The sequence below is a fragment of the Anguilla anguilla genome, chromosome 9, assembly GCF_013347855.1.
Source record: "Anguilla anguilla isolate fAngAng1 chromosome 9, fAngAng1.pri, whole genome shotgun sequence".
Lineage (NCBI taxonomy): Eukaryota > Metazoa > Chordata > Actinopteri > Anguilliformes > Anguillidae > Anguilla > Anguilla anguilla.
The window spans coordinates 29,503,316-29,526,818 of NC_049209.1; the positions used below are offsets into that span (position 1 = coordinate 29,503,316).

The 23,503-nt window shown below is 38.6% G+C and overlaps 2 protein-coding genes across 5 annotated transcripts in view; one reads left to right on the forward strand and one right to left on the reverse strand.

Annotated features, from left to right (window-relative positions):
- LOC118234970 (spectrin beta chain, non-erythrocytic 4-like) overlaps positions 1–18,492 on the reverse strand; it is a 29,846-nt gene extending 11,354 nt beyond the window's left edge. For all 4 annotated transcript variants that reach the window (XM_035431868.1, XM_035431867.1, XM_035431871.1 and 1 more), the window contains exons 1-10: positions 17,810–18,492; positions 17,422–17,568; positions 9,361–9,621; positions 7,969–8,193; positions 6,385–6,474; positions 3,890–4,168; positions 3,101–3,231; positions 2,605–2,809; positions 1,205–1,450; positions 332–466 (exon numbers count right to left, since the gene is read on the reverse strand). In XM_035431868.1, the coding sequence (XP_035287759.1) occupies positions 332–466; positions 1,205–1,450; positions 2,605–2,809; positions 3,101–3,231; positions 3,890–4,168; positions 6,385–6,474; positions 7,969–8,193; positions 9,361–9,621; positions 17,422–17,544 (1,695 nt within the window). In that variant the 5' untranslated portion in view covers positions 17,545–17,568; positions 17,810–18,492. The remainder of the gene's footprint in view (positions 1–331; positions 467–1,204; positions 1,451–2,604; positions 2,810–3,100; positions 3,232–3,889; positions 4,169–6,384; positions 6,475–7,968; positions 8,194–9,360; positions 9,622–17,421; positions 17,569–17,809) is intronic.
- Positions 9,596–23,503, forward strand: part of LOC118234969 (cadherin-related family member 2-like) — a 50,887-nt gene continuing 36,979 nt past the window's right edge. The window contains exons 1-3 of the mRNA XM_035431866.1: positions 9,596–9,721; positions 22,195–22,241; positions 22,906–22,969. Of these exons, the coding sequence (XP_035287757.1) occupies positions 9,673–9,721; positions 22,195–22,241; positions 22,906–22,969 (160 nt within the window). The 5' untranslated portion in view covers positions 9,596–9,672. The remainder of the gene's footprint in view (positions 9,722–22,194; positions 22,242–22,905; positions 22,970–23,503) is intronic.

Genomic DNA, 23,503 nt, shown 5'->3' on the forward strand with positions numbered 1-23,503 from the left:
ATAGGAGACCTAATTCATTTTTATGAAGTAGCTTAAAATTGGGTAACTACTTTTTAAATTTCAGTTAATTTATTTTCTCTAATTGGCAGCTGTACTGTAGTTTAATTACTTGCAATTACTATGTCAAGTAATTGGTAGCTTAGTAATCCATAAAAATGAAAATATAATACTGTCACAGTATTGCTGGACCCCACTCCTAGCTGACCAGGTTTTCTTTTTTCTCTTGTGAAACCCAGTACTCTGAGATAAGATAATCCCATTAAAAGAAATATAAAGCATTTACCACTGCCATGCTAGCTTACTGTGAGGACATGGAGTCTGATAAGCTCACCTGCATAACAAGGTGCTGGATGTCATGCTGAAAGGTATGCATGAGCCTGTGGAAAGTGCCGGTGCTAGCAGTTCCAGTCTGGCAGGCCTTTAGTTCTCGCAACCACCTCCTCTTGTCTTCAATTTTTGGCCAAACCTACAGACATGGCTACATATCAGTTATGTACTGACAATGCTGTGACACTCCTAATCAATGCTGCATGTAAGTATTATGAAAAAAAAACTGTTTTGCCTCTGCATTCATTAATCTCTGGAAATACATTGCAATACATACAGAACAAATGAACCAAGACTTTCCAGACATTGTTCTGTGTAAGTTCGCTTGTTGCATACTTACAATACAGTACAAACAATGGAGAATTTGCCTAGTCTATCAGGATCTAAGCATGGTACAGTAGTACTAAAAAGGGCCAACAGAAAACTGGAATATTCATAAAAAAGTACAAAGCAAAGGTTGTTAATACTGAGCTGACTTACGACTGAGACATGGGCTCTCATTAGTAAAAGACTAAGGGAAGATTTGGTTAGAGTTTTGTAAATACATAAAGATGATGCTAATAAAAAAAATTCATTGACAACATGAACTACAAAAGATTCAAAAACTATTTAAAAGAACAAAACAAAAAACAGAAGAAGGGCACATAGGCGTACATTAGTAATAAGGTAAATAAGGTCCATTTCACACTCATGAAAGGATATTTGTTTAGCACAGTTGTCAATGTGAGGAACAGTTTGCCACCCTCGGAGTGTTCAAATCCAGGCTTGACATTGCACTGGACACTCCTCTAGCCAGCTGGCAAATGGCCTGTGCTCATCATTACATATTCTCGACATTATTGTCAGATATTCTAAACCACAAACGAGTATACTGTACCTCCTGACAGTCCGCGAAAAATTTGTGCAGCTGGTGGGAGGCCGCTAACATCTGCCTCCGAGTCTCCATCATCTCTAGTAAGTCGGCCCAAGCCTCGTTCAGTCCGTCCTTCCACTCTGCAATGGTGGCCCCATCCACATGCCCATAATCAATCAGCTCGTCCAACATCTTGTTCACAGCTGTCACTCGCTCCTGGCCTAGGGTGCATGTATCTGAGGAAAACTTTGTGAACCTGTCCTGAATGATCTAGGAGAGCAACCAAAAAAGAAATGTTTACAAACAAGCCTTTTTGTAAAGTGCAAAAATCATTGCCTCTGTAATACCCTTGGATAGTGTAATTTGTTGATCATAGACAACGTAGAATAACATTTGTCTGGAAGCTGTTCATGGTATGCCCTTCTCATCCAAAACAACCTACCTTTCTGGGTTGACAAGAGTTCCCCTTGCACACTATTGTGACTCGTGTGGCATTTTATATGGATTGCAAATCCCAATTTATCGCAAGTCTTTTATTTACATACACTTGCTATACATGCACATTCACACATATGTTACATTTGCAGACCAATTTTGGTATGTTTGAGACCTGAGCATGTTTTCAGTTTCTGGATATCAGAAATGGGTTTTCAACTATTGCTGTTGATGCGTCAAGTCAGGATTCATTAGCATTTACTGTGGGACCACAGCAGTACTCATGGACCCATTTACCACAGGGTTTTCATAATTCCATATTGCTTTCCATCTGTCAATCCCCAATGCTTTGAGAGATGTTGATAAGTCAGGTTTTGTGTTTGCAGTACGGTAAGTACATCTCTAGATGAAGGTACACATCTAGCTATGCTCTTAGAAGTCCTAGTCCTACAGGCACTTGAGAAAGCAGGTTCCAAGGCAAATCCTGCAGTTCCGGGTGGACCTGTCTGAAGGCAAATATCTCTGACAAATATCTGCCAGGGACAGTGAGAGATGACATGGGAGCATACATTTGTCATTGCAAATGCTGTGGGAAAATTTTGGTTCAGGGTGTCGCATTTGTATTTACATTCTTACGGCCAATATTACTTTCAAATGAACAATATTAGATGTATTACTGTCCAAGCAGTAGTAACTTGAATCCAAATATATTCATGCCTTTTGATTAGATTAGATTTTTAAATTTAATTTTTTTGCACAGAAGAAGTAGACCTTGACAAAATGGACTACTACTGAATAAAAATAAATAAACACAAACAGGTTTAAAAAAATAGAAGCATGTATGACTATAAAAACAGTATAAAAATCTACATTTTGTGTGAAACCTTTCAAGAAATATATAAAATCTATTTTAAAAATGAATTAAAAAATACACACGTATATGTGTGCCTTGAAAATGTTGCCCTTGTTTATTCAGCAGAATGACTGACCGTGACTTGTTCAAGGTCTTGTCCAAGCTCATGGGAGCTGGCCACTACTTCACGCTCTGCAATCCACTGCTCCAGATCATCCACCTCCCGGTTAAGCTGATACAGCCAGTACTGCTGCTCTAGCCCCGACTTCCTTTCCTCTACCATGTCCTTCAAGCGAATGTAGAGGCGGTCTACCATTGACTGCTGCTTGCTGATCTGTTCACTGTCACAGAGGCACATCACTGACATGAGACATACATTATATAAGACATTCCATTAACATGAAATCTGTCAATGGCATGAAGAGGCATCCAGAGAACCACAGACTTGTACACATTATTGGCAAGTGATAAAACTTTTGACTGAAAGGTATGAAAGATACTACCAGTACAATACACTAACCACTAACATGAAAGACGGTGGCACATTAAATGGAATTCTTTTCGAGAAGGTGACCTTTCTGGAATTTAATAGATGATGCTAAAAAAAATCAAGGACAAATATTGATGTGTACCTGTCTGGATGGTCCAGCTCCAGTAGCTGTCGACATTGCTGGGAAAGGAGGCCTATTCTCTCAGCAAAATCCTCAATGGTCTGTTCCATAGCCAGATGTTTCTTTAGTAGCTCCAGGGTACTAGGCTCATCCTGGGGGAATGACAACCAAACAACGTATAAAACTCCTGGGGGGACATTTACAGTCTACCAAGAGCTGGAGACTAGCATTGATTTACATTTCCCAGAAAGCCAAACTGACACAATCCCATTTGCAGTAACCTCATCAACTATTTGGCCTCGTCTCCCACTGATCCTGACTGCCATGTGCTTCAAACACCACTGATATGATACTAAAGTCACGTATTTCACAAAGACTAAGCAAGAGATCTGCAAATCATCTGATATGCAACTACAATTGTATGCAATTTAGTGCAACTAAATTCTATTCCGATTCAAATTTCAATTCTGTATCCTTAACATTTTTTCTATTTAAATTCAACTTCCAATAGAACGACTGAATTGGAAGTAAGTTCTAAATAAATATTGACCTGACTGTAAACCTGGTAAAGTAAGCCCATTATTTTGTTTCACCACAAGGATCCCAACACACTGTAATTTTTAACATATTTTGTGTCATTGTACAAGAAATACATTTTTTTCCCCTTCAATGTCTAGTCGTGACCTTTGGTGAAAGATGAGTGCAATACTAAGTTCTGCGAGACTAACCAGACTGATATTTTTCTCTGAAAGACATTCACGTGACATTCATGTGACTTTCTGTCCCGGCTCCCTCCAATCCATCTCTTACCTTGCCTCTGTCTTCAATCATGAGGTTTTGCTCCTGTTCGCAAATCCAGGACTTCACCTCTGTGACATTGCTGTAGTATTGCTGAGCTTGATAAATGGTGTCCAGCATAATTTGCCGCCTCTCTGTCTCCAGGCACAAGCTATCCCAAAGTTGCCTCAGCTGCTCCAGGTCACCCCGCAGAAAGTCGGTCTCGGGGCTCTGAATGGTAGCGATGAGCATCGCCCTGTTCAGCACGTCCTCCACCCGTGCCTGGTGCTCCTGCAGTTCTCTCTGCAGACTCTGAACATCCGCAAATAAACAGGAGGCCATTGCAATAGGCTGTTTGGTAACACAGATAACATAGCCTAATATTTGCTTTAATTAAATCTTTTGGCAGGGGGGGGCTGAGAAGGTATCGCCTCGCATACTGTCCCATTTCCAGGAATGGCAGTATTTCCTTTTTAATTTCCTCAGTGAAAGTTGGTTTAAATAAAGCTGAGTAAGCTTGATAATTGGGATAAATGGCCTACATGTAGTTGTAAACTCAGTAGGATGACTGAAATTATGAAAAGAACACAGCTGCTGAATTTTGGAAGTATTTGATAAATATGTGCGCAGTGTAATGTGACTGCACGCTGAATAGATTAAATAAACTAACCTGGGAAATCTGTTGCTATGACTACACTTTTCAATATTTTATCACTATTGTTGTGTCTGCACTTAGAAAAATATTTTACACTAGTGCATATGTGCGGCAGTGGGAAGGGGGGTGCTGAGGGTGCTGCAGCACCCCCTGATGGATGGTAGTCTACTTAATAATGAAAGTTGCGATATTAATGCCAGTCACATATTCTTAATATTTTAGTCATGCTTAAAAAAAGCTAATTTTAGTATGTTTGTGAACAGCTAAACACCTAAACAGTACAGTCTTGAGTCATGCTTTTTAATGGGTGGCAGACATTAGTCACCGTACATCCAACTTCATTGCAAAAATGAGAAAATGCACCCTTTTGCCTTAGTATTTGATGAGAATAATCTTTTAATGTGATCATTTGTAGGGAAATGACTCATGCAAGCAACCGCCCATACACATGTAGTTGGCAAAATGGATCAAAAAAGAATATTAGACTTTTTTTCTGGGTACAAATTATATTTAGTACTGACATTGACAAACTGCTTCTACTGTATGATACTAGGGTGATGTGTCTTCGCTACAACTATTAAAATAACCTCAGCATCCAATGGACGTTTGACATTATGTAATTTTGATGATTTTATTCATAACATCCTGTTATAATTAACAATAATTACGTCTGAGGAATTACCATGTTCATGCCATTATGGAAATGTTTACCATTTTGAATACTGATCCTTAGAAATTGCTTAAGTTGCAAAAGAGGTTACAAAATAACCAATAGTACAAAAGAAGTTGTAAAATCAACAATGTAATTGTGGTACCCGAAGCAAACATACATTGTATTTATTCAGCAAGATGTTTTCTTGCTATTGTCACTCGATTTGGGAAAGAAACTGCTCAGTGACCATTAAATCAACTGGCCATCCCAACTCTTATCCATAGCTGTAATCCATAGCTGAAATAGCTGTACAAAATAAGTATTGTATCTTATTGAACCTGTGTTTTGTAGTTGTCCATGACGATGAATGCACTTTTGTACATCGCTTTGGATAAAAGCGTCTGCCAAATAAATGTAATGTAATGTAATGTAATCCAAAGCTCAAAACCATTAGAGCCCATAATATAGCCCTTCATCCTTTACAGTGGTGGTTGCATTGCATAAACAGTGGTGACAGACGAGATTTAAAGGTCCTCTTCCATGCCTTTGTCACTGAGATCCCTGTTGTACACAGAGATGCTGAATCACCAGTAAGGTTGAATAAGGAATCTCTAATACAAAGGGGAAACCTAAAGCCTATAGAGGTGACAGGGAATGTGAGAACATCCTATTGGGAGGGGACAGAGGGGCTGTTAGGATAGGGAGGATAGTGAGTTATATGACGTTTGTGTACTAAAGACTGTTGAAACAACATCTCTGCAGAGTCCAGAGGGCTCTTGTATTGTGACAATAATGTCTCAGGCTGAGTAAACTTTCTGTTTATGCACTAATGGGATCTGTCTTTTCATCATAACAGAGATTATTTTATTCCGTTTGGTATTTTTGATTGATCAACCCTCCCAATCACTATTGCCATTATTCTATTGATTGTTACCAGCAAACTACATGATTGGTGGGACTTTTGACACAATGTGACTACTGTCACATGATGTCATTCATACAATTTGGCATTCCGGTCCCTTCTCCAACAGAGAATGCATCCGCCCATTCTGTACTTATTATATTTGAAAAAATCTTTTTTTATTCAAGCTGCTATTATTGTTTCAAGTGTTATCGTCTAATGTCTGGAGCTGTAAACAAATCTTTGAGTGCGATTAAGTACTAAGGTGACACACAAATGGAAAAGTCAAGTCTGTACAAGAAAAGAAGCCTCATACTCACGTGATTCTTTTGCAAAAACTGTTCCACAGCTGGAAGACTGTTCCCATACTCTTTGCACATGGCCAGAGGCAGTCTCTCCTGGATCCACAGCTGAAAAAATATATATAAAATTGGTTTCCCCTTAAAATTTTAGTGTAATGTACTTAAAGCCATTGTTTACTGTAGCATTTACTAACACAAAATATTTAAGGGGCACCATTTATTAATCCCCCAACTAAATAACTTTGTGCACTGACATCAGCCCTTGCTTTAGCAGAATGAAGCAAAAAAGGCAATTTCTGATTGGGTCTTGTAGATCAGACATTAAGCTCTGGTTTCCAATCCTGATGGTGCCAGTGCTGGTGCAGGGGACCGAACCAACAGTGTCACAAGCCATTTTACTCATGGCTGCACCAAATATTTCTAAAGGATTGAAACAATGGAACTTCAAATTACTGTACATTTCTTCTCCCCCTCACCTCATCAACTTCCAATGGCACAAAACCACCTTTAACCATCCTATGCCTAAGCCTAAGTCTCCCTAGTCTTCATCACCTTTCATAGAAATTCATCACCGAAAAAAAAGAAAATATTTATAATGAAAATGGGTAGTTTTATACGTCCCTGTACTAGACTGTTTTAGATTTTCGCTCTATATTGTGACCATGTGCCTTCCTCAGCACATATGATTTTGTGGCCCTATTTTATTTTTTATGTATGTGTTACCTCTTGGCCAAGTTAGTCATAGACATGATATATTTCCAGTTGTTTGAGGATGATACTCAGCTCTGCTTGTCTATTAGACCTAAGGGGGTTTTAGTAAGTTGGCTTCCCTTCAAAAGTGCCTTGCTGATATAAAATATTGGATGTCTCAAAATGTAATTCAGCTGAATACAGACACAATTGAAATTTTAATTGTTGGCCCTAAGTGCATGACTAAGCAACCTGAATCTAATTTTGGCTCTGTTACTGTAAACACTAACCTGCCTACAGGTACCTTGGTGTTATTTTTGAGTCCAGACCTGATATTTGAGTAGCACACAAAAGAGTTAGTCCAGTCTTGCTAAAACTATATGAGAAATATATTAGCAGTATGATCTTCTCAGCTTGTTCATTGCACTTCTCTGTAGTCATTCCCATGCTTCAATGTATTATCAGATATTTAAAAAAATTTCTGCTAGGCTTCTCACCAAAACAAATAAGAGATATAATATAACACCCACCCAGGACTCACAACTCTAGCTTCCAACTTCTTTTAGGACTGATTTTAAAAGTTTATGTACAACCATAATTCAAGGCTTGGTCTCAGAATACACACACCCCAATAAAAGTTGCTGGCACTAGTTTTAAAATGAAGCATTCCTGGTGAGGGCTCTAAGATTTAAGATCAGGTGTGTAATGACTGAATTGTATTGGGTTTAAGTGATAAATTAATCATTTTGAATTTTACAGAGACATCTCACACCTAGAAACTAAAAGTAGAAAAAATATTAATAATATCCACATCCAAACTAAATGTGGCAATGTCATTTTCAGTTTATCATCGATGTTCGTCATTGCAGAAAACCAGAAATGGGTTCAGAAAGAGAAAGAATGAGAACTCACAATCTCATTATCCAGGTCTTGACTGAGTTGGTTCACCTCCTTGGTAGCTAGCAGGATCCGCCGCCTCTCCTTGAGGGGCTCAATGAGACGGACAATGCGTGTCTCCACCACTGCTTGGTTCTCACTTGTGTTGTCCCTGATCAGCGACCTCTGGGGGACGGTGGTCACCTGCGTACGAATATCTCTTATCTCCTTATTCCACCCCTCGATTGGTGATTTGAATGTCTAAACAGAGAGGACACAAATGATGAAGCAGAGACAGAGACAAACAAACAGCAATATAATAAATATAAGTTCATCATTTGTTTCAATTGTTTTCTCATACCCGTATTGTCCATGCTATTGCATGTTTTACAAAGATGTAATGGTACATACAGTAAATACCAATAAACGTATCCATGTACCTGTCAAAGACATAAAATTCAACTGCTGCTACTTTCAATGACACTCAAGTATTTACTATACTTGCTGGCTGTACTATTTAATATATATATATCCTTTGAGTTTTATCTATAGGTCTATATTTAGTTACAAATTTATTTTATTACATGTCAAATTTTTATTTTAATTCAATTTCACCCTTTAAAAAAGGTTAAAGGTTAATAGTGAGTACTTGAATGACAGTAAAGGCACTGAAGATTGAAGATTACCTGGTTAACTAAGGGGACACTTGCATTTACAAAACAGTGTTATCAGCATATAAATATAGTGTACAATTCTTAATAGATAAGCAATGTCATTTATATAAATTGCTAGCCAAAATAGAGCTCTGGGAGATTCCTTGAGAGATCCCAAGTTATGTTTATAATGGTCATGATGGAAACAGGTCCATAACATACTTATGGAAATGGCTGTTAGCCATGTGACAACCAATATACCATCAATACCATCAATTTATTTCACCACTGTTGTAGTGGCTTGAAAACATGGCTGACCTAGGACTGCAGGCTATCCTAAGAAGGCCGTTGACGAAGATAATGAATCATAGCTGTGACCCAAGACTAAGCTGGCATCTAGTAGACTTTCTTATCCAGGATAATGTTCTACCTGGGAGTCAAACCTGCAACCTTTAGATTACAAGCCCAGTTGTCTAACCACTATACAACACCACCATTCAGTGTAGTACATATGCATGTATGTATTTTTCACACAATAATTTATCCTGTTGACTTAATCATTCTTGTTGCATCTAAATCACTTTCTCATATGTGATGTCCTTGGGGTTGGGGGAGGATATTCAGATTTACAGTATCTGTGCCCTTGCATCGGCATGTCTGTTTTCATGTGTTTTGTCCAAAGGAATATAACAATACTACAAATTTTCTCACCAAAAAAAAGAAAAAAAAAGAAAAGACAAAGTAAAATGATGCCAGAGGAAATGAATGCAGAAACCTGTAGCTTGCCGAGTTGCTTATTGCCAGTGGCCAGATCCTGAGTGTAGTCCATCTGGTACAGCTGGCCATCCTGCCGGGAAAGCTGACTGCTTAAATTTGTGTAGCTTTGCCTCCGGTCTCCCTTGTTATTCTCAAAGAGCTGCTGGGCCTTGGCCTGAGTGTTGCTTTCCAGGTCCTCCCAGCACTTCCGGATTTCTTTCAGCTTTTGTTGCACCACAGAACTCAATTCTGGCTTCTCGAGAATCAACTGCTGGCCTTCCTAAAATTACAAGAAAAGGGGTGGACAGAAAATAGGGATCACATTTTGTGCATGGAATGGTATTGCCATGTTCTGAATAACAACTTCAAAAAATCAGATGGTAAGTAAAGAGTTGCAGTATTTGCTGTTTTAAAATGTATTTTCATCAAAAACCAAGAGGACACATACGCAGAGTAAAGGTGATGAAAAGTTATGTGTAGTCTGATACATTTATTTTAGATGGTCTTATCCAGAAAAACAGGAGCATTGGAGGACTGAGGGGGTGTTCTCCTTCTGTGATGAATATGTTTTGATAGACATCCTGCTAAACAGATTCACATATAGTGATTATTTGGCTAGCCACCAGAGCATGTAGAACTGCATGGTAAATGACTCATACATCAATGAATCTGAAACCTGCCGTATCAGCACTAGGACTGAAGCTATTCAGTCAGTCACGCACAAGCCAATACATTCCCAGTGATGGGAATACTGCCACATTGACTGCCAGACTGGAATCAAAAGCTGTTAATTACCATCTGCATATCTATCTGTCTGCGTTATCAAACCATTGATATCTGGCTTGCTAACGTCGATAATGGGCCTGTAACACATTTAAAATGTCCAAAAAAAAACTAAGAAAGATTTTGTAACTAGCTTGCAAGCTACGCAATTTAATCTGGAAGTGAAATCATCCCAAACCATATTTTTGAACCTTGGTCATTATTTTAATACTTTTGTATTGACACAGCATAGCATATTAACACTAACTTAGCTAGTTATTTTATCTCACTAAGCATAGGTGTGTTCCTCCCTGCACTGCTATATTTTACCTTTTCCATTTCATGTACAGCATCTCTGACTGGCTATATGTGCAAAAGACAGCTGCTGGCCAATGTTAGCATCTTATAACAGGGCCTCATGCCCATTGATTCAGCCTTCTATCATTTTCAGTGTAAGGATAATATCCATAAAATGCAACACCACAGAGTCACCAGAAACAAGCCAGGCTTGCATTTGAATGGTGATACTCTTTTTACCAGCATGGACTTCCAGAAGTGTGACTCATGCATGCTTTGACACTCCCTGATGACCAAAGGGAGTTATCTGCTTGGGAAAAGAGCATGCATAGCCCAGGCATAGCATGATGGCTGCATTCTGAATATTACTGTGTTCTGTACTTTTGCCATGCCTTGTTCAGTGGCCAGTAGACTTGGAGGAATTATCCACCCCATATCGACCTTGACACTGCTGCTTCCAAGAGCGTTTGAAGCAGGAGGAGATACCGGTAGGCTGCAGTGAGCACTCATCTTCCCTCCTCTCTGAAGCAGCTCCCCAAATTCCAAAAGACATGCAGTGCTTAAATAGTGTTATAGCTTTAAATGTAACACTATATACCACCAACCCATATCCCACCAATCAGTTAATCACTCTTAAATTCTCTGAACCAAGGTCACCTGCATTCACATTAACATTACATTACAGGCATTTAGCAGACGCTCTTATCCAGAGTGACTTACACAACTTTTTACATTGTATCCATTTATACAGCTGGATAGATACTGAAGCAATTTCGGTTAAGTACCTTGCTCAAAGGTACAACGGCAGTGTCCTTACTCGGGAATCAAACCTGCGACCTTTCGGTTACAAGCCCAGTTCCTTACCCACTGTGCTACACTCCGTCCTCACGGTTTTACCACATTGAAAAGTGGTAATGTCTTGGTCGAAAGATCGTCGTCTGCTACAGTTTCGTAGCAATTATTATGCTTTTGAGTGATGAGGGGAAAAGTCTCCTTAACCACCACCAATGTGCAACACCGACCTGGGTAATGTACAGCAGTCATTTTGCGCCATAATTCTCACCACACATTAGCTGAAGTGGAAAGGGAGAGAACGGTTTTGAGCTGGCCACTAACCATGCCCACACCTCCTTAGCTTCAGCCATCCAGCAGAAGCAGGGAACATGGTGGCATGGCTGCTGACTTTTATTTTCATTTATGTCCCAAAATGATACCATGTTAAATGACTGGCAAGTTTCCAATTAATGTTATAGAATCAGCTGCAGATAGCTGCCAGGGTTACTATTGACTTATATCCTAAGCTATTTGTAGTTTATGAACAGCTCAATCACATTTGAGGATTACTATTGTCGCTAAAGATCCCATTTGGTATTACTTTGGCCTGGGACAGTAATCTCCATAACATTTTCTTAACATAACGTTATCCTATAAAAATTTGGCTCACCAAGTAATGCATCATAATTTTGTACAGAGGGATAGTTTAACCCTTTTAAATGAAGATCTTGGGGCTTTTGCGTGGTTCATCCTGATAAGGATATATTTCAAATGTGTGGATGGGCCCTACAGTCTGGTATTGAAAACACACCATGCCTGTGCTGACTGACCACCAGTGTTATTGTCTCATTGAACACCAGTGACCTCCTCTGGGCAATTTCAGCAGCTGAAAGTCCACCCGTTGAGCTGTACACAAATACTAAGACCTTTAGCACGTGCACAACCTTTTAGCACATTTAAATCCAATAACATGACCAATGTGTGCTTAAAGGTTTTGCACATACTAAAGATCTCAATAAATCAGGCCCAGTCTCTTCCTCCCACTTATGTCTGTGTGAACTGACTTGTGAACTGCAGTGTGATGAGAGCAGCAGCTGACATTGCATGCTTCAAAGGAGAGCACATGCTTGTCTGCGCTCTCCAGAATCAATAGCCGAGGTTGCAGCAGTGAGCGCTGATCAATACAATTGGGCATTCCAAACTGGGAGATGGGGGGAGGGGGAAAGCATGCATACACAAATGAATGAATAAATAAATAAAAAAACCTCCAAAGAAAAATCTTGTAGCAGGTGCTCTAGATGCTGTGGTCACCTTTACGTACATGTTCCGGGAATGCCCTCATGTCTTTTTGGGAGTTGGCTGGTGATGTGCTCTCTCAGTTATCGTGTGTGGACCCGCCCTTGTGCTTGGGGCTGCTCCTTTTAGCGGAGGCACCCAAATTCAGCGGAACATACACAAGAGATGCCTCTCATTGGCAGCCATGGCTACATCGAAGAAATTAGTCCTGGAGGGCTTGGTGGAGCTTGGCAGCTAATCTTATTTCTTTGGTGTTTTTGGTTTTAGAAAGGTCAATGAGCAAAGGAAAGGAAAAGCTGTGTAGTCCTTACAGTACCTTCATTGTCACCCCAACACAGTGCTCTGAATTTTTTTTACATCCCCTCCCCCCTTTCCCTTACCATTTTGTCCTCTCTTGTTGGACAGTGCTTAGGTTATATCCTTGCTCTTTCTGTCTGCCCATATATAATCTATACAGTTCTATCATTATCTCAAAAACTAAAATGGTATTGACAGCTTTCTATTGCTGTACTGATCTGCAGTGGTAGGCCTAAATGTTTACACTATGAACCAAAAGGACTTCCATTAGGCTCAGCCATTCATTTTTTTCAGATAAGGTTTTTTGTGTGTGACAATATTCCATCACAGGCTATTATCATACACTATTAAACTCTTGAAGAACATCTTCCATTTCATACAAATATACTGGGCTTCGACCTGCTGGTTCATTGTGTCACTGCAATGATTGGGTTATTTCAATCCACCAAGTTAATATTCACCAAAAGAGAATGGCAATAAGGTAAACTAGTTATGGAAGCCAGTTCTAGGAATAGATGACATAGGTGATCGCCTAGGGCCCCATCTGTAACCACAACCCCCCCCCCCCCCACCAAGTCTGCATTTGCAACCCCCACCCCCCTCCCTCCCACCCCCCAGCCAGTCAACTTTACAGCAGGCCCAGTTAGTTACATAGGAAATGACATTCATACCTGCCCTCCCCAACAATATATGATGCTATGGCAGCCCTATCTGTTCTGTTTCCTGTCACATTATCTTTCATTGGCTCTGTAAAAATGAGGGTACAGTCAAATTTCATCTTGTCAGCAGGTGCATGGATATTATGTTCAATGACATGAAAGTCCTGAATTGAATACTTCTTTCCCCTTGAACAGAGACCTACCAGCTGCCTACCTTTTTTGCCAGAATATTAATCCTCATATGTGCGATATGTTTAATAGTGAGAAATAAATGAGATGAGAAAAATACATGCATGATGTATAATGTAAATACAATACATAATTATTGGAATATCCAACATAAGTACATTGCAATGTTTCCATTGGGTGGTCTAAAGTCAGCCACTGAACAAATTTAAATTGTAATGCTTTATGTGCTTGACAAATATTTAACCCATTGAAAAATATATGTAAAATCAACAGCAGCTGCATACAGTAAGAGCCGTGTTAAGCAAGTGTGCTCTCAGATGACACTCAAAATATGTTATATAAAATGCTTATTCTTTATGGTAAACTGTTCCATAGTTTTGTTCTGCATACATTGAAAAGAATGCTATTTTCATTCCATTTTATAGGAAATAATTTTTTAATATTATTTTGTTGTCTTTTTTCCTAATTTGTCAGCTGAGTAATTTTCCTATTTTATATCCCTTTTTAGAATAATGGTATTTAGTTTGTTCTTCCTGTAGAAGTTTCTGCTTTCTTAGTTAATCCATTTCTGCTGTAAGTCCATGCTTTGTTAAGTTATGAACATTTTCTTGAATCTGAGTTTTAGTGTAATAGTTATCTAGTCTCTTTATGACAAGCAAATTCACTTACAAAACCATGGATGTCCAACCAAAAGTTCACAAAAACAGTAGTTTCAGTAATTAAATGACATATGTAATGACATAGTAGTCAGTTTCACCAGTAGGTTATGCCGGCAGATTTGAGGCCTAGGCCTCACTGTCAGCGTAGCTCCAGTTTCATAGATTAATCCCTTCCATCGGGAGTTGCAGCTGTTTGTAGACCTCAAGGCAAGCAGGGGCATAGGTTCTCCAAAATGCCAGATCTAAGCTGGAGGAATGACCTTGTCCTTCATCTTGCCACTGCTCTGAGCATTTAAACCACTTAGACCACTCAGACCAGGCACTTTCCTGCTGCTTCAGCCCAGCTGCTGCACTGCTGCTGAGAGGACCTCTCACTCTGCTCGCCCGCCTTAGCAATACAGCTACAGTCACTGCTGCTGCACTGTTACAGCAGCAACGAGTGGCTGTGTTTAATACAGTCAGTCATTCGATATTGCTGAACCACATGCAGCATATCCCCCTACATATCAGCAACTAACCTGGATTGGTTCCAGCTATACCTGCCCAGGCATAGCTCTACCCATTCTGCCACGCTAAGTGAGATTGCAGTCTGAGGGGTAGAGGGTGGGGTGGACCACCAACTTCCATGCCTCCAATGCTCATGCTTCCGACTATCATGGACAAAATGCATGGATTTTCATTTATTTTTATAACCTTTGTTTGGCACTCCCTGTACAAACAGAAACATGGGCAACCACCCTTCTTGCCTATGCCTAGAACTGGCCTTGTACCTGATTGCATGGCTCAGGTGGAAGTTTTATTGGTAAGTCTGAACCTTTCTCCATAATTGCGTTATTTGGAAGTGCTATACAGTGCAACTTTATGCTTAGGCAATGCATGAAACCCTCTTTAACAATTCCAGGTAGTTTGTGAGCTTTGGCCAAATGCCAGTCCAGTTCAATAGACTGAATTTTGAGGATTTCCAAGTATGAGTACAACATGAACCTTGCATAATTGAGAAGGCAAATGCAGTCGCACATACGCCTAAGCTTTGGATAGCCCCATCATCTATTACTTTTTTTACACCATTGCTTGTTGTTTTGTGTGCATCTATGGTTAAATTGCTGTGCTGAATCTTCTGAATATATGCATGGTGTCACTCGAATTCTTTGTTTAACAATCCATGTTTGCTTTCTTTCCTCTTTACATGTTAGGAAAACAAATGACTTTTATAGGAGTCACAATTAAGCACTAACTGTGTGATTAGTCAGATTATTGTGCTAATTCAGTGCCTATGAGGACCCCCTGATCCCTGTTGGTCATGTGCTTTAGAAAGTCATGTGACCTTATATATAGTGTCTTTGAACATGAACTGTGACTACTGTATTCTTTGTACAGTATGTGCTTTGTGGGCTAACCATTAAAGGGGTCATGCTAGCCAAAGCTGGGCTTTGTTTTCTCTGTTTTGGATTAGTTTTGTGTTTTTTATTGTAATTATCACTGTAAATACATATTTACAGTGGGTCTAGCAGCACAGTAAAAAGCATCATTCACTCAAAGCTTTTTTTTTTTTGTTCAGAGGACAGTCCCTAACACTACTGTTACCTTTGGGTATGGTATGATACTTGGTTAGCTACCGACTGCACAAAGTAAATCAGATATTGGTCACAATATAAAAACAAAAATGTGATATGGGCCTCATTTAAAAAATGAACAAGAGTTTTTAAATATCACTCAACACAAATTCCCAAAGGCCTCCAATAGCTGTTTGCCTGTTAACTCACTCGCTAGATATCCATCTAGCTATCCTAAATATCCTTTCTTCTGCTGACTTCATAATGCCACACTACTAGAGCCCATCACTTTATTTAAATGCCAGCCCCTTTACAGAGGTATGTAAAAATGAAAATAGATCGGAAATCTTGTATGGAAATAAACAATACTAAAGGGTTGTAAAAAAACAACAATATAATAGGTATATCTAAATGCAGGAAATGGAAAGATCAGAGAATGGTGCAGCCCCCACTTTTCACTGAACACAGGGGATGCACTGCTAAGAAAATCACAAGGTATAAATCCACGAATGCCAAAATAAAATTTAAAAATTTAAAAATCAAAGAGCAAAAATTGAAACCATACAACCCTTTAATCGATGTATAAGCCGATTACAATTATAGAATATTAAGAGAACATATCACCTCTTAGGTGAGGAGGTATTCATAATACCAATTCATAAAATTGCACCAGGCTGTGACACTCCTCAGTGTAACCACAGCCAAGTCCAGGGTTTGTACCATAGAAATGTATATGCTTATGTAAGCACAAGGTTGCTTACTACAAAAAAGCATGCTACATTTAGGAAAAAAGAGATATAAAGCCTTCAATATTAGCAGTTCTTTTTTGACCTTAGGAAGGTATGTGATTTGCTATGATCAACAGTTATCTGAAACAGTGATTTTAATTATTTTTGTGTAAAATGTGAAGTAATAAAGCAAATCATAAAACAAATAATGTATTAATGATGAATAAGCAACTTGATATAGTTAACATTAGCATAACATAGCTGCTTATGACTGTAATATTGCAACAGGAAGACTGCTTAACTAGCAAGCTGGCTAAAATAGCATCTTGCGCACATGCATCTCAGGTCTGAATAGGCCTATAAATAGTTTATCAAAACACTCAGGATGCAGGCTTTTGGAGCAGCAGATTCAGACAGTCATTTTGGATCCAGCAAAGCCTTCTGCTGCTCAAGATTAACATCAAGTGAATGTGTATTCGGTCCAAAAAAAAAAACAGAAAAGATTAGGGGATGATAATAAACCTATTCATCATAATTATTATCAATCTGATTTTAAATCACTGAGAAAAAAAACTCTGCCCCTACGACCTGCAATGCATGCTCAAAAAGCTGTATTCCTCACCCAAGGAAAGACAAACAAATTTAATAACACAGAAGCCAAAGCATCACATGACTACCCCCTATAAAAATGCGCAATGAGACATGCCAGTTTGCTATAGAAAGAGTCGATGGCAAATCATGCAAAGCATCTTTGTAAAGGGGAGCACCCTGATATCTAACCTGACGGACTTAATGAGCCTCAGCGACCCTCAGGATCGTTTATTAATATAAAGACAAAGAGAAATCAACTTCTCCGGTGCTCTCACCTTCTCAATCTTCTTCAACCACTCCTTATTCTGAGCAAGTTCGGCCATAAAGGTCTGGTGCTTCAGCCACTTCCTATGCAGTTTCTGTGCCTCATCCTGGGCGGTGTCACGGGCCATAAGCATTTTCTCCACAAATCAGCCTTCCAGCTAAGGGAGACAAAGGATATTACCAAGGGCCAAAGGTACTACACCTAATCCTCTCTACACCAGGGATGGTTAATAGACAATCAATCTGACAAAAATAGAAACAGCAGCAAGAAACTGCCCCCCCCCCCCCCCCCCCCCCCAAAAAAAAAAAAATAAATAAATAGATAAATGAATTATTATAAATATATAAATTAATTAAATATATATAAAATCATAATAATAGTAATAATAGGACCATTACCTCAATAGTAGCAGCATCAAAAAATCAAAAATAGCAAGCTTAAAGACTTGCAGTCAGGCGCTCCTGTATCCTCATCTTTGCCTTTCCCCTTCACTGCACCTGCAGGCATGGTGCAGTGCTGCAAAACAAGGCCATTCCAAAAGATTCCAAAGGACTCCGGCTTATAGACGCACAACAACAGCCACCGTGGAGGCTTCGCCAGTACAAAAAACAATTCCTTTGACAATATTGCTTTTCTCGCCGTTTTATTGCCCGGTAAAAATACCTCGGCGCAAGGTAGACTAATGGGGGAGGGGCACAATGGCAAATGCCTGTGCAGTTACCGCGAGCAGGTGGAGGACACGATTTGACTCATAAATCCGGAGCTCAGATTTACCCTTGTCTTGGTTACTTGATTCTGTCGATGAAAGAAGAGGCAGAAAGGTATTTATGCCTGGGGAACAGGATCATAAACCAGTCTTGTCATCCACTGAGCTTCGGAGCAGGAAAGATAATCACAGATTGATAAGATCCTTATGACTGTCTTCTTTTTCCTCTCATATTCATCCTACTGTCTTTCACCCGGTTTGAACGACGTAGCATGGCATCGGTCTTATACTTTGCCTTTCAGCTCTGCCATGTTCATCAGCAAGCAAGCAAATCCAGCATTCCTCTGCTACTGCAGTGCCTGAGCAGCATGACTGAGCGAGTGAGCGAGAGAGAGAGAGAGGGGGGGGGGAGATAGCGAGAGAGCAATGGGGGGAGGGGGGGGTGTAGACCTACGTCATTCCCTAGCATCATCAGAGACAATGTTCTATTCTTGAAATTACTGCACTGAGAGCAGGAGCATGGGGAGTGTCTTCTGGAATTAGCTGAATAAGATAATAGGAGAAAGGCTGGACCACATGGGTTACAATTTGCTGACTGATTTGGAGCACTGATTTCATTTAAAGGGACATTGACCTATTTTCTCACTCAGCTCTTATTTCCTTTAATATCATTCACTATCATTGCTCTAGGTTAGTATATTCTGCCTCTGCTATGGCTGTCATTTAAGAAAAGGAGCGTTGCAGAATTATATTTTTGGAGGACTGATTTATTTGGATCTCAAAGCATGGCAGGAGTGGTAATGGTATTAAAATGGCATAGAAATCCCCTTTAAAAACCTGATAAACTCAAGAAATTATTTTTTTTATTACACTGAGTCTGCTGCTGAAAACAAACTGCTGGAGATACTAGAATTATACAAAAATGTGCTTGAAAATCAGCTAGAATATGTCTGGCAGCACTGCGGTACCAGCTGGTGCCTTACATGGTTGAGGTGACTGGGGTCACAGTTGGGAGAGGGGGGAGGGGGTTGGTTATTTTTTACAAAAACAATACAGTAGGGGAGGGTCACCATAAATGTAACAGTTTTTGGATTTTGCTCATTCACTTGCTCATTTGCTTATTTAAATATTTAGCCAAGCACTATGAAATATTATTGATGTCAGCAGTAATTAGGCATTTCAGTTACATTTATACATTAATAAAGTTAGATACAATTAAATTACCAAAGTACTCGCAGTCTGATGTTACATCCATAGCACCTAGTCAGTATGATTTCAGCAGAGGAGCAGAATAATTGTAACAGTAAATAAAAATGCCCTATAATGTGCTTTCGCAGGTTTTTACAACACATACAAATGTTAATCAAGGAAACGCATTTCCAGTGGTAACGTAAGACCAGCCACATTCTCAGTTTATGAAGCTTGAGGCTTTGTTCATAAAGAACGACACTGACACACAGGCAAATTAGTAACTTACCATGTGAGTTGTGGTAATGTCCAAATCGATGAGGAAAGCTGCTTTTGTTTGTTTCTTAACGCACAGGTAAGCTTTTACTAAGCATATAGCCTACCATACAAACAAAGCTGGTGTGTGATTATTATAAATGTGTGTGACCAGGTGGCTGTTTCTTTTCCATTAATCACTCCGAGCATCTAGAAGAAGCAGCTATGTCAAAATCATATAAAATGCCTAAGGTCTCCTCACAATTGCTTTTAACACCATCTAATGTCCCTAATCTCCAAATCTGAAGCCCTCTCCATGACCTCCCTGGGTGCCAACCCTCTTATATTTGCTTTATATGGCATTCTGTAAACATTTAACAGTAAAAAAAGCATGTTTGTTATAGCAACTTAGAGGAGGCATAACTGTAACAGCTGTTACCTGTACACACACTGAGGGTGGGGGAGACACTACTATTTGTATTTGCATCTGTATTTGTTCAACCAGAAAATTATCTGTATTTGAATTTGGAGAAAACCGAAAGCAGGCAAGGCTAAAACTGGAATTGGTTTAACCCAAATTGTATAAAATGCCAAACATCCCTGATTTTTAACATTATAATAACTGGCACTGCTATTGTTGAGTTATTAAAGCATTAAAGTCATGGTTTTACAATGACATCAATAATAGTGCAGTTTAACAACAGGTAATAAAAAATATATTTTATAATTTAAAAAATTGTCCCTCATTTCATTATGAACTACTGGATGCTATGAACTTCTAATGAAATAAAAATGACAGAATGTGCTAACATGTTTTGTTGTTCTTTGTTTGGTAATACTTTTTCTCCCCTCTTTGTTGAAGTCCCACTTTACCTTTATGTTTGATCTGCATAAGCTTGAATAAATTCATTAAAATAAAACATTGAAAGGATTCCTTGGGTGGAATACATCTTAAGCTATTATGCTCTTACTCAAAATTCCCCAAGTTGTATTTTGCAAAGACAAGCTCCTGCACATGAGCTGGCAGTAACATCAGATGTATCTACTATTACAGCATCAATGTATGCACCAGTAACAACCAAATTTGATAAAGATTATGGAATCATTTATATTAAAATAATTTTCTATTTTCTTAAAATAAAGGACACAACTCAATCAAAACCTGCTACGAATCTCTTTTTAGATGAGTCCAAAATAAAAAGCAAAAAAAAAATTTAAATGTTTGTATTTATAAATTATAGCAGTTTTCTTATATAGGCTAAGGGAAAATGTATCAAGGCGTATTACAGAAACACTGAGAAAAGCATTAAAATGTTCATGACAAAATAGATAACGGAATGGAAAGTAGAAATACAAAGTGCAATTTTTAAAAGGTCATTTCTTTGGTCTTAACGAAATCAGCACATTTCTCCCTCCTTTCTCCTTGGAGTACACGTTTACATAGCCTATGCACCGTCATTATCCTCTTGTAAGCCTATCATTTCTATAACTACAGTATCCACAGTTATTCATCCCCACCCTAAAGGCTTTATCAACTTCAGCAGACGAAAGCAGTGAATGCATTTTGTGTGATAATTTAAAAACGCAATTAGTTTATATATTAATATTAAATATACCGATATACCGATAAATACTGATATTTTTTCTACAACATCTGTATATCATGAGTGAAAACATTTAGCAATGTTCTTTGAATGCCTTTAAAATGAACACATGCTGAAGGGTTGCTCAGCTTCCCAATATCCCCCGGATTCATCAGGCTCCAATCCAGACCACTGAAGACTCATTAATGCAGATAGAAGCAAATACAACCACCCCTTTGTTTTCATTTTGTTTTGGAATGTAGGCCATGTTTTTCGTGTTTGGTCATATTTATGAACAATGTACCAATGTTCTGCACTGGATAATCCTTGGCTGAAGATAGCTATCAGCGGCCATTTGAGGACTCTCTGGGAGTATTTAATTGGAGGAGCTCATTAGTCTTACACACAGAGTGCTCAGATGTTCATGAACGCCAATTTAAAAAAAAAAAAAAAATTTCTTGAAAGTGACTTGGTTTACCCTCAACCAGCAAATGTGTCCACAATTAAATGTGAATTGTCCACACAATTGCAGATATATAGCTAGGACATGCAGGAATAAAATAGAAGATCTGCCTGGGACCATGGCTGAGGCATTTATACCAAAGGACAGTGCAATTGTCCCTCTAAACGCCCCGTAGTTGAACTTAAATGGAGTTAGCGAAGTGTAATGGTTCAAGTAATTAGTGTGGCGGCTTTTCTACACTGCCAACCCAGAAGACACATCAAAGCTTGCCCTGTTCTTCTCATTTAGTTGTCCTTTATTGTGTGAATCAGATTGAGTTTACAGTATGAACAGTGTGCTCTGAGTTACTGATTTTCCAGAGAGGGACTGTAACCTGACATTTTAAAGCTTTCATTACAGAAGGAGTTGCAGCAAACAACCCATTGCACATTGTCAGATGCTTTATCATCAATCGGAAAAAAAGGCTCAACGACTATTCTGTTCACAGTGTGTTAAAGATTAATGCTTACAGTTGGGAAACTAATAGCAAAAGCGGTTAATTACTGGTGAATCTAGCCATGTACTGATCTGGTCTTCACATTCTTATAGCTGAGAGGAAGGCATCCAACAGACTGGAGATAAAACCTGCAACGCAAGTAAGTACACTCTATTTCGAGAATTATTTATCTCATCAAATATGTTATCTATTATATCTTCATTGTAGAATTTATCTTTAACATTTTAAGAAGGCAGAATTTTGACCATGCTTATGTTCCATGTGATAGATTACAGGCCTTCATTCTGATGTAAATAATAATTAACAAGCATATTAAAGACTGTAATCTGTAGTTATGATGCAAAACTAAAAGCAGTTTATACTGTATATGTATGAGGACAGCTGGATTAAAAGTACCTTTCGTTTTCCTTTTAATAATTGCAAGAATGTGAAATATCCGTTCATGAATTTTAGAAAATATTAATTGTAACATAAAACACAAAATACACATTCTCATTGAAGATACAATGGATTATGTAAAATGGGTTTAACTTGACAAAAGCAAATTGCCATGATTGGATCATCTGAAAAAGGAAATAGAAGATTAAATAGTTAGCATTAATAAAAAACAGAATATTTTCATTAAGAGATCAATGCTATGGAATTAATGGGTAATACAATCACTATTAAAAAGTTGATCGAATGAGATCATCTGCCAAAACGTGATCTGACTGGCCTCTTTTATGTTGCATAGTTTATGTTGTAACTTTACATTCAGATGCTCAACCTAAGTGACTGAGAATTAGAACTTTTTTTCTTTGCAGTCCTCGTGGAAAATGAAGGAGGCAAGCCTCATGCTGCTCTTCTTTGCATTGTTCTTCCAAACAGGTGAGTCGTTGTGCTTAGTTCAAGGTCATACTTTACTTCTTAAAACTTATGTTATGTGAGGTGAGTGCAGATGATTCCGGAAAATTGTTTTTCTTCAGTACTTTTTTTTTTGATAATTATGCTTGTACCCTGGTTTCTTTTGTTGATTGTTTCTTCCCTGTGTTGTAAAGCGTCTTTGAGATTGTGAAAAGCTCTATATAAAAAAACATTATTATTATTATTATTATTATTATTATTATTATTATTATTATGACTTTATTTTCTATGAAGTCGCCAAAGCAGTGTGAGGTATGCATAGCTTGACAAGAATAGGGAAGATATCAATGGATTGCTGGATCCACCAAGATCTTTGACATGAAACTGTTCACTGAACACTGACAATTATGACAGCTACACTGATTGCAAGATCACAGTGGATTAAGAAAATGATTGAAATACTTGCCTTCTCTATATGACATCAGATTATCTATACAACATGAGATTACATAAAACAGATCATAACTAACCCTGGCATCTAAACCTCACCAAGTCCTA